At 43.2% G+C, this 13329-nt stretch overlaps 1 protein-coding gene across 1 annotated transcript in view; it reads right to left on the reverse strand.

Moving 5' to 3' along the window:
* Positions 1–2512: 2512 nt before the first annotated feature.
* LOC103213191 (acyl-coenzyme A synthetase ACSM1, mitochondrial-like) overlaps positions 2513–13329 on the reverse strand; it is a 34907-nt gene continuing 24090 nt past the window's right edge. Inside the window, exons 7-12 of the mRNA XM_007959054.1 lie at positions 12610–12690; positions 11873–11974; positions 8862–8989; positions 7322–7421; positions 4595–4714; positions 2513–2626 (exon numbers count right to left, since the gene is read on the reverse strand). Coding sequence (XP_007957245.1) covers positions 2513–2626; positions 4595–4714; positions 7322–7421; positions 8862–8989; positions 11873–11974; positions 12610–12690 — 645 coding nt within the window. The remainder of the gene's footprint in view (positions 2627–4594; positions 4715–7321; positions 7422–8861; positions 8990–11872; positions 11975–12609; positions 12691–13329) is intronic.

A 13329-nucleotide genomic window follows, 5' to 3' on the forward strand; every position in this document is an offset into this window, starting at 1 on the left:
TATTAGTTGTTGATCCAAATAGAATGAAATCCTTCATAACTTCAATTTCTTTGTCATTTATCATGATGTTTATTGCTCCAATTGGGAGGATTTTTGTTTCCTTCACATTCAGGTATAATCCATACTGAAGCTGTGGTCTTTGATTTTCATCAGTACGTACTTTAAGTTATCTTCATTTCTGGCAAGCAAGTTTGTGTAAACTGATTATTGACATTGTTAATGAGTGTTCTCTAATACTGATGTGTTTTCTTCTTCATATAGCCCAGCTTCTAGGGTTATTTTTTAGCATGCAGATTGAATAAACATGGTGAAAGGATATAACCCTGCTGCACATGTGTTGAAATTTGTTCCATTTGAACAATTGTCTCTTGATCAGTGTACAGGTTTTGAATGAGTACAATTAAGTATTCTGAGTTCCCATTATTTGCAATGTTACTCATATGTGGAATATGCTTTTTTTTTTTTTTAAATTAACTGTGAAATTTCTCTGTTAATCTCTAGAACAGGCCCCTTGCCTTTCCTTACATTTGCATACACAGGTAGAATTGACACACCAAATTAACCATCACAACACTTATGAATAGTAACAATTCTTGTGGCCTCACTTGACTTCTAGATCCACCAAGCCCCACAGAACACCTACACTCCAAGGGCACCCCAACAGGGTTCTAGTCCCAGCTTCATGCCCAGGGGCTCTTCCCAGAGGTACCCCATCCTGGCTGCTATGTGGAATTTTAGCATCCTGGCCATAGCCCGCCAAAGGGCCCCAGCATGAATTTGAAATCAGAAAAACATTGTTTTTCCTTGTTTGCTTCAGTGGGGCAGTTCATGTTTGCCTGCAGTGGCTTCTGCTAGGAGTGTCAGGGCCATCTGTGATGTCTTGTAGGGCCAAAGGTCTGCGCGTGTGTAATCTGTGTGGCTGTCTTTGAGTGTCCGAATCTGTGAATGTATGCATTGTAGCTGTTGTGGGTGTCTTAGTGGTCTTCTCTCTCTGTGTGTTTGTGTTTGTGGGTCTGTGTCAGTGAATGAGCTAATATAAATCCATACATGGCTTTGTGCTTGTGTATATGTATCTGGGCATTGTGTCCCTGCTGGAGTGTCTGTGTTCTGGATCCGTGTGTGTGTGAATTTGCTCCTTTGGGTGCTCCTGAGTGTGAATCTGTGTGCATGTGTCCATTATGCATCTGAGTTTGCCCTGGGGGGCTGTCTTGTGTGTGTGTGTGTGTGTGTGTGTGTGCTTCCCTCCATGTCTCTGCCTGGGTCTGCCCTGTGGAGCTGTGTGAGTCCATCCATAAGCCCATACTCATGTGCTTGGGTGAGTCTAGGTGGTTCTTTTCTTTGTGTCTTCATGCTCATCATGTCTGAACACTTCCCACTGAGTGTGTGTCTGTGTGTCTGTATGCCTCAGGAATGTCAGCCACAGAGGAGACTTCTCTGAGGGCCACTCCTGGACTGGGTGAGAAGAGACAGTATGGCTATTCTCCTCCTTTCTGACCCTGCTCCTCTCAATCTCTGGTGTCATCCTGGTGGACCCACCTCAGGCCTCAAAGATGGAGATAGTGAAGCATCAGTTAATAGGATCCCCCAGTCTAAAGAGTGTTATAGGAGTGGGAAGGGTGTCTTGTGGGCCCCTGCAGAAGGACTAAGGGGGCCCTAGACCCCTGGCTTGGATCTGCAGGGTTGTCTGTCCCGAGAGTGGGTAAGTACATGGAAGACAGTGGGACGGTTGTGGGACTCCTGGATCCCTAGGGAGGGATGAGTGGGAAATATCTCTAGGGAAACCTGATGGGTAGGTCTTCTAAAGCCCTAGTTAGGGATGAATGAGTGGGCATACCTGGGAAGGACTGGGACTGTCCTTGTGACTCTTGACCCCCTCACTCACTGCGTCGCTCCTGGACAAAGGAGGTAAGGAGGTGGCAGCAGCAGCAGTTACATTGCTGTCAGGCACAAAGGTGTTAGGCCATTGGATGGTGGCAGGTGCTGGACTATCTGGCCAGTGAGTACAGCCATCAAGCAAGGGTCAAGACCCAGATGCCTTTCCAGACCCCATCTCTGGGCTCACCCTCCTGTAGGGTCCAGAAAGAGCTCAGCAGGGCTGGATCCTGGGACCACATGGAGTTTCTCTCCTGCCCAGTGTCCTTGGGCATGGAATAGGCACATGGGATGACTGAATGGCACTGGGTTCAGGAAGGAGAATCCATCCAGTCCAGATGGATGGCTGTTGGGGAGAATTAGAAAGGAGATTCTGAGAAGCTCTTGGCACAGACCCAGCACAGAACAGACTTACAAAATACAGGCATAGTTGATGCTAGTCTTTTATTTCCTCCAGCCCAGTCCCAGTGCTCACCTGGGCAATCCCAAAGGGACAGAGCAATTAGAAGAAGTGTAGTGACTGAATTTAACTTCAAAGAGGAAGAATGGAGGAATCTTGGCACTATTGATCCCCATTGAAATCAACCCTCTCAACACCCCCCACACACCATATTAGGGAAACTGAAGAACATGTCCAAGGTCACTCAGGATCTGAGTTGACTGCCAATTTCATCTGCCCAAACTCCTTTTTCCGAAGTTCACTCCGTTTGATTTTGCCAGTGATGCTTTTGGGCAGCTCTTGGACAAACTCCACCTGGATGAGAAGAAAGCAAATCCAAGCTGACTCAATCCTGCTGTCACTTCCTTCCATTCCCCACCACCCTCTTTATCCCCTACTCAAACCCCAGACAAACTGACACCATGTGTGGTGGCCTTCATGGGGCTCATTGGGTATTTCAAGTTCTCTTCCCAACTCCCAGAAGGTGGATGTGGCCAGGTGACTTGCTTTGGCCAATGGACTGTAAGTGGAGGTGAAGTGTGTCACCTCTAGGCAGAAGAGTCTGGAACCACTGAGATGGGAGACTGGCCACACTGTCTTCCCATCAGCCAGAGCACCTGGCACATTTGTATATGGTGGCTGAATATTTACCCTGGTCCCAGGGTGAGGCGATGTGGTGCAGAAGTTCCAGAAGACCAGGGTAATAAACTTACATCATTATGAGCCACTAAGACTTAAGGCTGCTTGTTATCCACAGTGTAACTTAGTCTGCCTGGTGCTGTACATCATCTTTTTTATTCTCTATGTGGCAGTGTTATTGTTGAAGTTGTTAGTTGCCTTCCAGTGAGCTCCGACTCATGACAACCCCAGGGGCAACAGAATGAAGTAGGGCTTAATCCTGTGCCATGTTCATGATTGTTGGTATGCTTGAGCCCATTGTTGGGGTCACTGTGTATTTTGAGTGCCTTCCAACCTAGGGAGCTTATCTTCCAGCACTAGATCCATAGGATTTTCATTGGCTAATTTTTAGAAGTTGATCAACATGCCTTTCTTCCTAGTCTATCATAGTCTGTAGGCTCCACTGAAACCTGTTCACCATGGTTGGTCCTGCTAATGCTTGCAATACTTGTCTGCAGCTTGTCCTACTATAGTGACTTGGGTGATGCTATAATGCTGGAAGTTATGAGGCATATAGCCTGGCGTGAATGTTTTTTGTCAGACACACCTGGGTTTGAGTTCCAGCTCTGCCTTTTATTAGCTTTAGTTTTAGGCCATTAGCTTTGTTTGTGTCCTAGTTTCCTCTATGTAGAATGGGACAGTTATGCTACAGCAGGTTGTGACAAGGATTAAATAAAATACTACTACATTAACTACAGGGCTCAGCAGGTAGAGTAAGTGATCAATAAATGTTAACCATATTAATTGTAAAAATTCAAACAATGCAGCAAAGTATTACACAAGAAGCAAATGTTAACTCTTTGGCTTCTGTATCCTTTCAAACTCTATTTTTAAGCAAATAGGATCATACTGCATATATGATTCCATGTCCTGAACTTTTCTTTTAATGATATACTGCTGAGATCTTCCGGTGTAAAAAATAAAATAAAATATGTGAATCGTATAGGATGGTGTTAATTTCATGGATAAGTGAATCATTTCTGTATGTGAGACATTTAGATCAGTGATTTTCAAACCATAGACTGTGGCCCATCAGTGAGTTGTAAAATGAATTTTATAGGTTGCAACCAACATTTTTAAAAAATGAAGGAAAATAGAGAATACTGAAGTATTCCAAGTTATGAGGATAAATGTTTTATTAACTTTTGCATGTTATATGAATACATAACATTATATAACATTTTGTATGTTATATGAATACATATATACATATATGTATGTATTGGGTGGCAATACAAAATGTACTTCTTACTATGAATCATCTTTACAGAAAGTTTGGAATCTGCTGATTTGGATTTATTTTTCAGATTTTGCAGGATTATAAATAACCTTGCACATGTATCTTTGGAACACTTGTTTGATTTTCTTCTTTATCTTAACTTGTCACAGTGGGTTCCTTTTGGCTTCCTGACATAGAGTGGAGGTTCTCATCCAATGACGTCCATTCCACCCCATCCTTAAATCAAATTACTTCTTTCGCAGTGAACAAAGCTAGGGCTGTTGGTCACCTATGCTTAGCCCTGGCCACCCTTGAGGACCTGGGATGGCTGAGCACTAGAACCACTTGGGAGGAGGAGACTGAACCCATTCATCTGTCATGCTCACCTTCCTTGGGTACTTGTACGGGGCTGTCACTACCTTCACATGCTGCTGCAGCTCCTTGGTGAGCTGGTTCCGGTCATGGGACTGGAACTGAGGGGTCAGGGTGATAAATGCCTTCACCACCTGCAGCACAGGAGCAAAGTCCAACAAACTATATACCTTCACCACCGAGTTGATTCCTTCACATGGCAACATTATATATATGACAGAGTAGAACTACTCCATAGGGTTTCCAAAGTTTTATGGAAGCAGACAGCCACATCTTTCTCCTACAGAGTGGCTGGTGGGTTTGAATCACTGATCTTTTGGTTAACAGCCATGTTCTTAACCACTGTGCCACCAAAACTGTAATGTTTATTGAATGAATGGAAAAGAAAGATGATGCTTGAGCCATATAGTTGATAAGAGCATGGAAACTTTGAAAAAGGATAGGATCATGTTCAAATCTTAGTACATCCCATACCATTCTATGTTCTTGGAAGATTATTAAATTCTCTTAACTTCAATTTCCTTCTCTATGAAATGGGAGTAATAAAAGTTCATTCTTTACTGTGTATCTGTAAAGATTTCAACTCATGATACATGAGAAACATTTGGCTAGTTTAAATTTACTATTATTATTTAAGAGCTCTGGTGTAGTGGTTAAGGCATTTGGTTGCTAACCAAAAGTCAGTGGTTCAAAACCACCATATGGGAGAAAGATGAGGCAGTCTGCTTCTGTAAAGATTTACAGCCTTGGAAACCCTATAAAGGTCACTATGAGTCGGATTCAACTTGATGACAGTGGGTTTGGTTTTTATTATTATTATTATTAGAAGTAGTAGTATCATAATTATTACTATTATTGTATGTACAGTTCCCTGCATAGAACCTAGTGAGTAATTAGTGTTGGCAATTGATGATGATGATGATTAATTTATATCCCCAGCTTAATCACATAGGGCTCAGTATATAGTAGGTTTTCAGTAAATAGTTGTTGGATCAAGGAATACAAGCTGTGGAGCCATGTTGCTTAGACTCCTATCCTGGCTCTGTCAGTTCATTGCTGTGTGATCCAGGCAAGTTCTTTATGCCTGTTTTCTCATCTATAAAAACCAAACCAAGCCTATTGCTTTTGAGTTGATTCTGACTCATGGTGACACCATGTGTCACAGAGCAAACTTGATCCACAGGGTTTTCTTGGCTGTAATCTTCAGAAGCAGATTGCCAAGACTTTCTTCTGAAGTGCCACTGGGTGGATTCGAACCACCAGACTTTACATTAATAGCTGGCTGCTTGTACCATCCGAGGACTGTTCCATACTTATGGAAAGAGTATAATAACTGGGCATCATCTAGTTCTCCTGGTCTCAGGCTTGTTCATGAACTCCATTAATCCTTTGGACTAATTGTTTTCTTTGTCTTCAGCTTTCTTTACTCTATGCTCCGGATGCAGGGAGACCAATAGTTGCACTTCCGATGGCCACTCACAAACATTAAGACCCTAGTTGCTACTCACCAAAGTAGGATGTAGAATATTGTCTTTGTGGACTATGTTATACCAATTGACCTTCGTTTCTCCTGAGACTCTGGCTTCCATACCCAGTGACTCATTCTTCAAGGTGTCTGGTTATGACTAAGATGTTTTCATAATTCTGTCCCCTGTATGCTCTATAACATTCATGGATATATTTGCAGCACATGTAAACATATATGTACAGATAGCCTCTGTCAAACTTATATATATAGGTGGGTGCAGTCCCATTTGCCTTCCCACTCCTATTTAGTTTGAGTGTCTGTCTATGCATCCACTCCTAAATTAGTGTTATTACTATTATAGCAGGATTGTCATATAATTGTAAGTTATCACAATAAGAGTCCTGGGTAGAGTTGGACAAAATGTGGAACAAATCTCAAAATCATTAAAAAAAAAAAAAAAAAGGCCAGGTTTACTGTCCGATGAGGACTGGTGGAACTCTCAAGATAATGAAGGCCTTTAGACAACCTTCAAGCTAGGAACTTAAGCCCTGTGACTCAACCGGCAGCAGAATGATAGACAAGCCAGTAAAGTGAACAGTAACACCAGCAGGGAATGCACTCATTGCAACAGTCAAGCAGATAAGATCTAGAGGACAGCATCTACCCAGGGATAGAGCTAGGAAGGTGGGAAGGGATAGGAAGGAAGAATGAAGGGAAGGGGTGAGTACAGGGAGGAAGTGGGAAGAATGCTGTGACAGTGGAGGGATTGCAGTAAATGTCACAAAACAAAAACAACAAAAATTTATCAGTAGAGAGTTTCTATATGCTGTGAATGATATGTACACATCATTCAAATTGTATTATCTGCAGTATATATATGTTCTCATTGTGTAAACATATCTAACACTTCAAGGAAGGTGGGCTTCTTGAAAGCAGGAGCCATATATACCATTCATTAAAATAAATAAATAAATAATAAGAGTCCTTAACTCACTGGGTTGTTGTGAGGGTTAAATGGTTAAATGAGTTGGCACATAGTAAGTGCTCATTAAATATTATCTGTCATCGTCATCACCATCACCATTCATAAACATTTATAGTGCCACAGATGAGGCTACGATGCCAGCTGACCACACAGTGTAAGTGCGCACACACCAATTAGGGTCTCTGCACCTTAGGGCCAAGGCTGGCTAGATAGTGCCTTGACGTTTCGCCTGCTTCTGGCTTCCCAGTCCCCACACACTGGCATGATCACGTCATGCCCTCTACTCACCTCCCCTCGAATAGGATCCGGACTGCCCACCACGGCTGACTCAGCCACTGCTGGGTGCTCTGCTAGGGCATTCTCCACTTCTGTGGGACCGATTCGGTACCTGCAAGATCAGCTGTTCTTTCCTTCACAGGTTCAGAGGCAGATGCCAAGATTGGGGTGACCCACTGCCCAATATTGGAATTGGAGGGTCACAGCCCCCCTTGGCACAGAGGTTACTGGCATAGGGAGCCGGCGACTCATGACCTGCCTGAGTCATGGACCTGAAACATGAAGATCTCAACACTCTATGCTGGCAAGTACCAAGGTTCGGGTGCACTCCAGGGCTCATGGCCTCAGATGACAGTGGGGGCAGATGTTTGTCTTCCCAGAGCTCTGAGCCTGTGACTCAGGCAACTTCTACCAGTGTGAAATTTCTTAAAAGCCTCAAATTTTATCTTAAGAGTTCATTTAACCTTGCATCTTATTCACACACACACACACACACACATGCACAAACATAATTAGCTTTAGATTTTTTTTTTTTTTTAAGTGTACTGATTAAGGGCATGGCCTCAGAGACAGATGACCTCATTTAAAATCTTGGCTCCATCATGTGATATCTTTGAGGCTCAAGGCAACCTTCTTCACTGCTCTGGACTCAGTTACCTCATCCTAAAATGGAGGCGAAAATAACATCTGCCTCATACTGCTGAAGGAGCCAGGGTGGCTCAAGAAGTTTGTGATCGGCTGCTAACTCAAAGGTTGGCAGTTTGAACCCAATGAGTAGCTTCTTCCATGGCCATCTGCCAAGAAAACCCTATGAATCAGTTCTGTTTGTAATACATGAGGTAACCATTAGTCTGTGGCTGATTCAAGGGCAGCTATCAACAGCAACATAGCACTGATGGGAGAGTTAAATGACTCACTAGGCAGAAAGTGCTCAGGGGAGTGCTTTCACATCCTAAGTCAAACCAAAAAAACAACAATAACAACAACAAAACCCCACTGCCATCAAGTCTATTCCAACTCATAGCAGCAAAGCTTTAAATGTTTACAGAACTACATTGCCTCATCTTACTTCCATGCAGCAGTTGGTGGGTTTGCACTGCTGACCTTTTGGTTAGCAACCAAATGCCTTACCCACTATGCCACCAGTGCGCCTCTATCCTAGGTAAAGGTTAGCTGTTGTTATTGTTATGTTTTTCCTACGACATGCATCTTGGGCCCCACATGAGAAGCACAGCATTAAAGAAGCTTCCCCAACCAATGGGAACCAAAGCAAACGTTCCAATCCCATCACCCCTTAAATTTCATAATGTCTTATTACGAGTTTGTTTCCATCTTCTAGACCCACTTGAACTTCATTTTGATGGATTCTTTTGGACACATGGTTTGGAAGAGGTGCACAAACAGATATGCTCTGGGCCAGGGCAGTAGACATGGTTCTATTCGGAATTAGGCTGAGGGTTCCCTCATCAATGCATGGAAGAATGACCTGGCAAGCCAAATCCCATTAAGCATTTGAGTCTGACACTGCTGGCCCAGGGCCAGCCACACCTACCCGGAGGCATTGATGATATCATCACTTCTCCCAATGAACCAAAAGTAGCCTTCTTCATCAATAGTTGCTCTGTCCCCAGTGTTGTAAAAGTCCCCACATTCCACTTGGGCTGTCTTTTCTGGGTCATTCTGCAAAGAGAAGAGCACTCCTTTGTTGAAGGTATAGAGATGGTCAGTAATGGTCAGGGCTCAGATATGGGTTCAAGTCATGCCAGACACTACCAGGCACTTGGGCAAGTATTGTGATTGTAGCACTCAATACATGTTACTGCCCAACTAGTAACATGTTACTGCCCAACAACAGTGGATGTTATTAAACTAATTTTAATAATTTAAAAAACTACTCACTTTTGTGTGGTATACCACTAAAATGAAATTTCCATTGAAACAAGAACCCTGTTTCTTTTATTCACTGATATAAGCTCAGTGCCCACACAGCACCTACTTTATGAGTGGTCTTAACATTTAAGGAGCTCTGGTGGAGTAGTGGTTAAAGCATTTGGCTGCTAACCAAAACCAGTGGTTCAAACCCACCAGTAGCTCTGCAAAAGAAAGATGAGGCAGTCCACTTCTATAAAGATTTACAGCCTTGGAAACCCAATGAGGATTGCTATAAGTTGAAATTCACTTGATGACAATGAGTTTAATGAACACATACGAAATGAATTTCCTTCCCAAAATACAATCTCATTTGATTGTGCTATTTTGGTATATGACTGGTATTTTTTTTTTTTTTTAGTAAAGCTGCTTATTTTAAGATAACTGTAGATGTACATGCAATCTTAAGAAATAGTACAGAGGCAGGGAAACTAGATTACTGAAAATGGAACAACCAGAATGGAAATAATGAAAAAGTTGACACACTATGTAAAATGTAACCTATGTCACTGAACAAATTGTGTAGAAATTGTTAAATAGGAACCTAATTTGCTGTGTTAACCTTCATTGAAAACACAACAATATGTTAGTTTTCAAACAGGTAACACTGCAGAAAGATCCTGTATACCATTTACCCAGTTTGCCCCAATGGGAACATCTTGCAAAATGAGAGTTCAATATCGCCACAAGGGCATTGACACTGATACCATCGGCCAGTCTTACTCAGATTTCTCATTTTACTTGTACTTATTTGTGTGTGTGTGTGTGTGTGTGTGTCCTTAGTTAGTGGGTCCAGTTTGGTTTGGTGGGTAGGTTTGTGTATCCACCACAGTCCATATACAGAGTAATTCCATCATGACAAGGACCCCTTGTGTTGCTATTTGTAACCACACCCATCTCTTTCCTGCTTCCTCTTCTTCCTCCTCTTTTTCTTGTCCCATCCCTAACGCCTGGCAATGACTAATCTGTTCTCCATTTCTATAATTTTGTCATTTCAAGAATAATATATAATGTGCACGCAAGGTTGAGAACCACTGATGTCTATGTGTGTTACTCTGGTTATTTTCCCATTTATGCGAGCTTAAAGTTTGTCTAATGAGAATTAAGGCTAAGGCCTGCAGGTGGTTTTTTTTTTTTTTTTTCTGGCAATAATATTAAAGAGGAGTGGCGCTACCTTGAGGCCATAATGTAGGAGAAGTGTAACATCAGGAGAGCCTACAATGACTGTGATTTTGGAGAAAGGAGATGGACTCTGAGATCAGATTTCAAGGTCCATGGCCAGTCTTGGAAGCTGAGAATTTCCCACTCATGGCTACTACTAACCTGAGAGGACTGAAGTTTGTTTTGATCATGTGTTTCAGCAGGTTTCTTATCTCTGTTTTCTATAACCTTTGGGTTTCTTCCTTGGGTCTCCTTGCCCAAACTAAAGTGTGGGGACATTGGGCCCAAAAGATATGGCTTTGAATCTGGATCAGTCATTTATTTGATATGAGGAAGTCACACAATGGTTCCAAGCTGCAGTTTCTTCCTCTGTGTTATGGGTTGAATTGTATCTCCCAAATATGTGTTGGAATCCTAACCCCTATACCTATAGATGTGATCTTATTTGAGAATAGAGTTTTCTTTGTTATATTAATGGAGACATATCAGTGTAGGGTAAGCCTTAAAGCTAATCACTCTAAGATAAATCCCACATGGACAGCATTAAGGAACTAAGGAACAAAGATTTTCCCACAGAGCAGATAGTGAGAGAGACTTCCCCTAGAACCCTGGTGCTCTGAATTCGGACTTTGAGCCTCCTAAACTGTGAGAAAAAGAAATTCTCTTCATTAAAATCCCTTGTGCTATTCCTGTTACAACAGCACTAAGAAACTAAGACACTGTAAAATAAGGATAATAACACCCCCGTGGAGGCTCACTTGGGCACTCTGGTGGGATAGAGCCTAAAGCACTTGACTGCTAACCAGAAGGCTGGTGGTTCAAACCCACCAGCCACTCCTCGGAAGGAAGATTGGGTAATCTACTTCCGTAGTGATGTTGTTGTTGTTGTTATGTGCCGTCAAGTTGGACCCGACTCATAGTGACCCCTCCTTGGGTTTCCGAGGCAGTATCACTACGGAAGTAGATTGCCCCATCTTCCTTCCGAGGAGTGACTGGTGGGTTTGAACCGCCAGCCTTCTGGTTATCAGCCAAGTGCCTTAGCCACTATGCTACCATACTGCCTCAGAAACCCAAGGAGGGGTTGCTATGAGTCAGATCCAACTAGATGGCAATGGGTTTTGGGAGGCTTACTTAGGTTAAGTCATTTGCTGGTAAGTGGGATGGTTAATATTTGAATTCTGTGTGTTTAATGTCAAAGCCTATGTTATTAGCCACAGGAGATCATTGGAGCCCAAGTCTGGTACTCCTGAAGCCATCATCAACCCTTAATGACAGATGGGTCAGGAGAGGCCACAATGTGAGAGTATACTATAAGTTTTGGGTTTGGGAGAGGTGTCAATCACAGCAGGCATCACTGAGTTGGAGCAATGGAGAAGATCTGAGGAAGTTGCAGGTTACATTCACCCCTTACTACCCACAAGGCTCCCTGCAGGGATTCTGGGGCCAAGGAGGGAGCAGATGGAAGGTCCTTACTTCATAGCACATGAAGAGGCCAATGGGTCTGGTAGGCTTGATCCTGACACCAATGTTTCCTTCGGTGTTGGGAGGCAGGATATTCCCTTTGTTGTCAATAATCTGGAACAAGAGGCCTGTGAATCCCACCATGCAGAGCTCCTCCAACCCTCCTGACCCACTCAAAGAGTGCCTGGCTCATTCATGCAGCATCATGGGGATAATAGAAGGGGAATAGTGGTGGAGGAGCCCCATTGAAAATATAATCAAATGGTCAAAATCTTTGAAACCAGGAAATGGTGAGACCCAAGTCATGGGACTATTTGGTTCATGGACATATGCTGTTGTTGCTGCTGTGGAGTTAACTCATAGTGACCTTATATATAACAGAATGAAACATTGCCCAGTCCTTGCTATCAACATGTACATATAGACATTGCAAATGTTCTTTCTTGCTAGAACACATTGTTCAATGAAAACTGAGGGCACCATATGGTGTACATAATTGTCAGCACTGCCTCTAAGTGCCTTCCTACTCACTGTGTGTGATGCCTCTAGCTGACAGGGCAAGCTGCATTAGTACCCTTGATACTGCAGTTCTCAATGGGAGCCTCCACAGGAAATTGGACAAAACTTAGGGAGAGAGGAGGAAGGATAAGTGGGGCAGAGAAGCATAGCAAGTTATGATACCTGGTGCTGCACATGGTCCAACCCCAGCCAAATCCCATCCACTCACTGCCAATGCCCTTGGGCCAGACCTGGATGTCAAAGGGTAAGATGGCCTTCCCCATGGAACCTGGCTTGATCTTCATTCCCCTGGAAACAGCACACATAATTCCCTGTTAAAAAAGAAGACTAGGATTGGCAAAAAAAAAAAAAAAAAAAGTCCAAGCTGGTCATCAAGGAACAAGAATCACCCATAGCATTCCCCTGCTCACAGGTGTCATTTGATATCATACAAAGAGGCTGTGTTGGAAAGTGAGAGGAGCTGGGTTCTGCTCTTTGTGCTTTGACCCAACCTTACTCAGCTGATATTTGCTGCACCCAACATGAGCTGGCCTTGTGCTAGGTACTGGCTACAGAATCCTCAGGAGCTCATAGCCTAGTGTGGTGGCAAAGAAAAAAGCACAGGCATAAGACCAGGAGTGCAGGGATGTAGTGTGAGAGATGGAGCCCCACCATATGCCAGGCATGTACCAATTTGCCAGGGGAAGCCATGAATCTATTCAACGAATATTTGCTAGGTGTTGTTGGATGGTGACAGGAGTCCTGCCTCAACAGTTTCTCAGGGTTGTATTGAAGCTGATTGCTCCTGCTGTTCCCTCTGCCTGTTGTTACTGTTATTATGTGCCGTCGAGTTGTCTCCGACTCAGCGACCCCTCCTTGAGTTTTCAAAGCAGTATCACTACGGAAGTAGATTGCCCAATCTTCCTTTTGAGGAGTGGCTGGTAGGTTTGAACCGCCAATCTTCTGGTTAG

The sequence above is a fragment of the Orycteropus afer genome, unplaced genomic scaffold (assembly GCF_000298275.1).
Source record: "Orycteropus afer afer isolate SDZICR_OR568_19922 unplaced genomic scaffold, OryAfe1.0 scaffold01389, whole genome shotgun sequence".
Taxonomy (NCBI): domain Eukaryota; kingdom Metazoa; phylum Chordata; class Mammalia; order Tubulidentata; family Orycteropodidae; genus Orycteropus; species Orycteropus afer.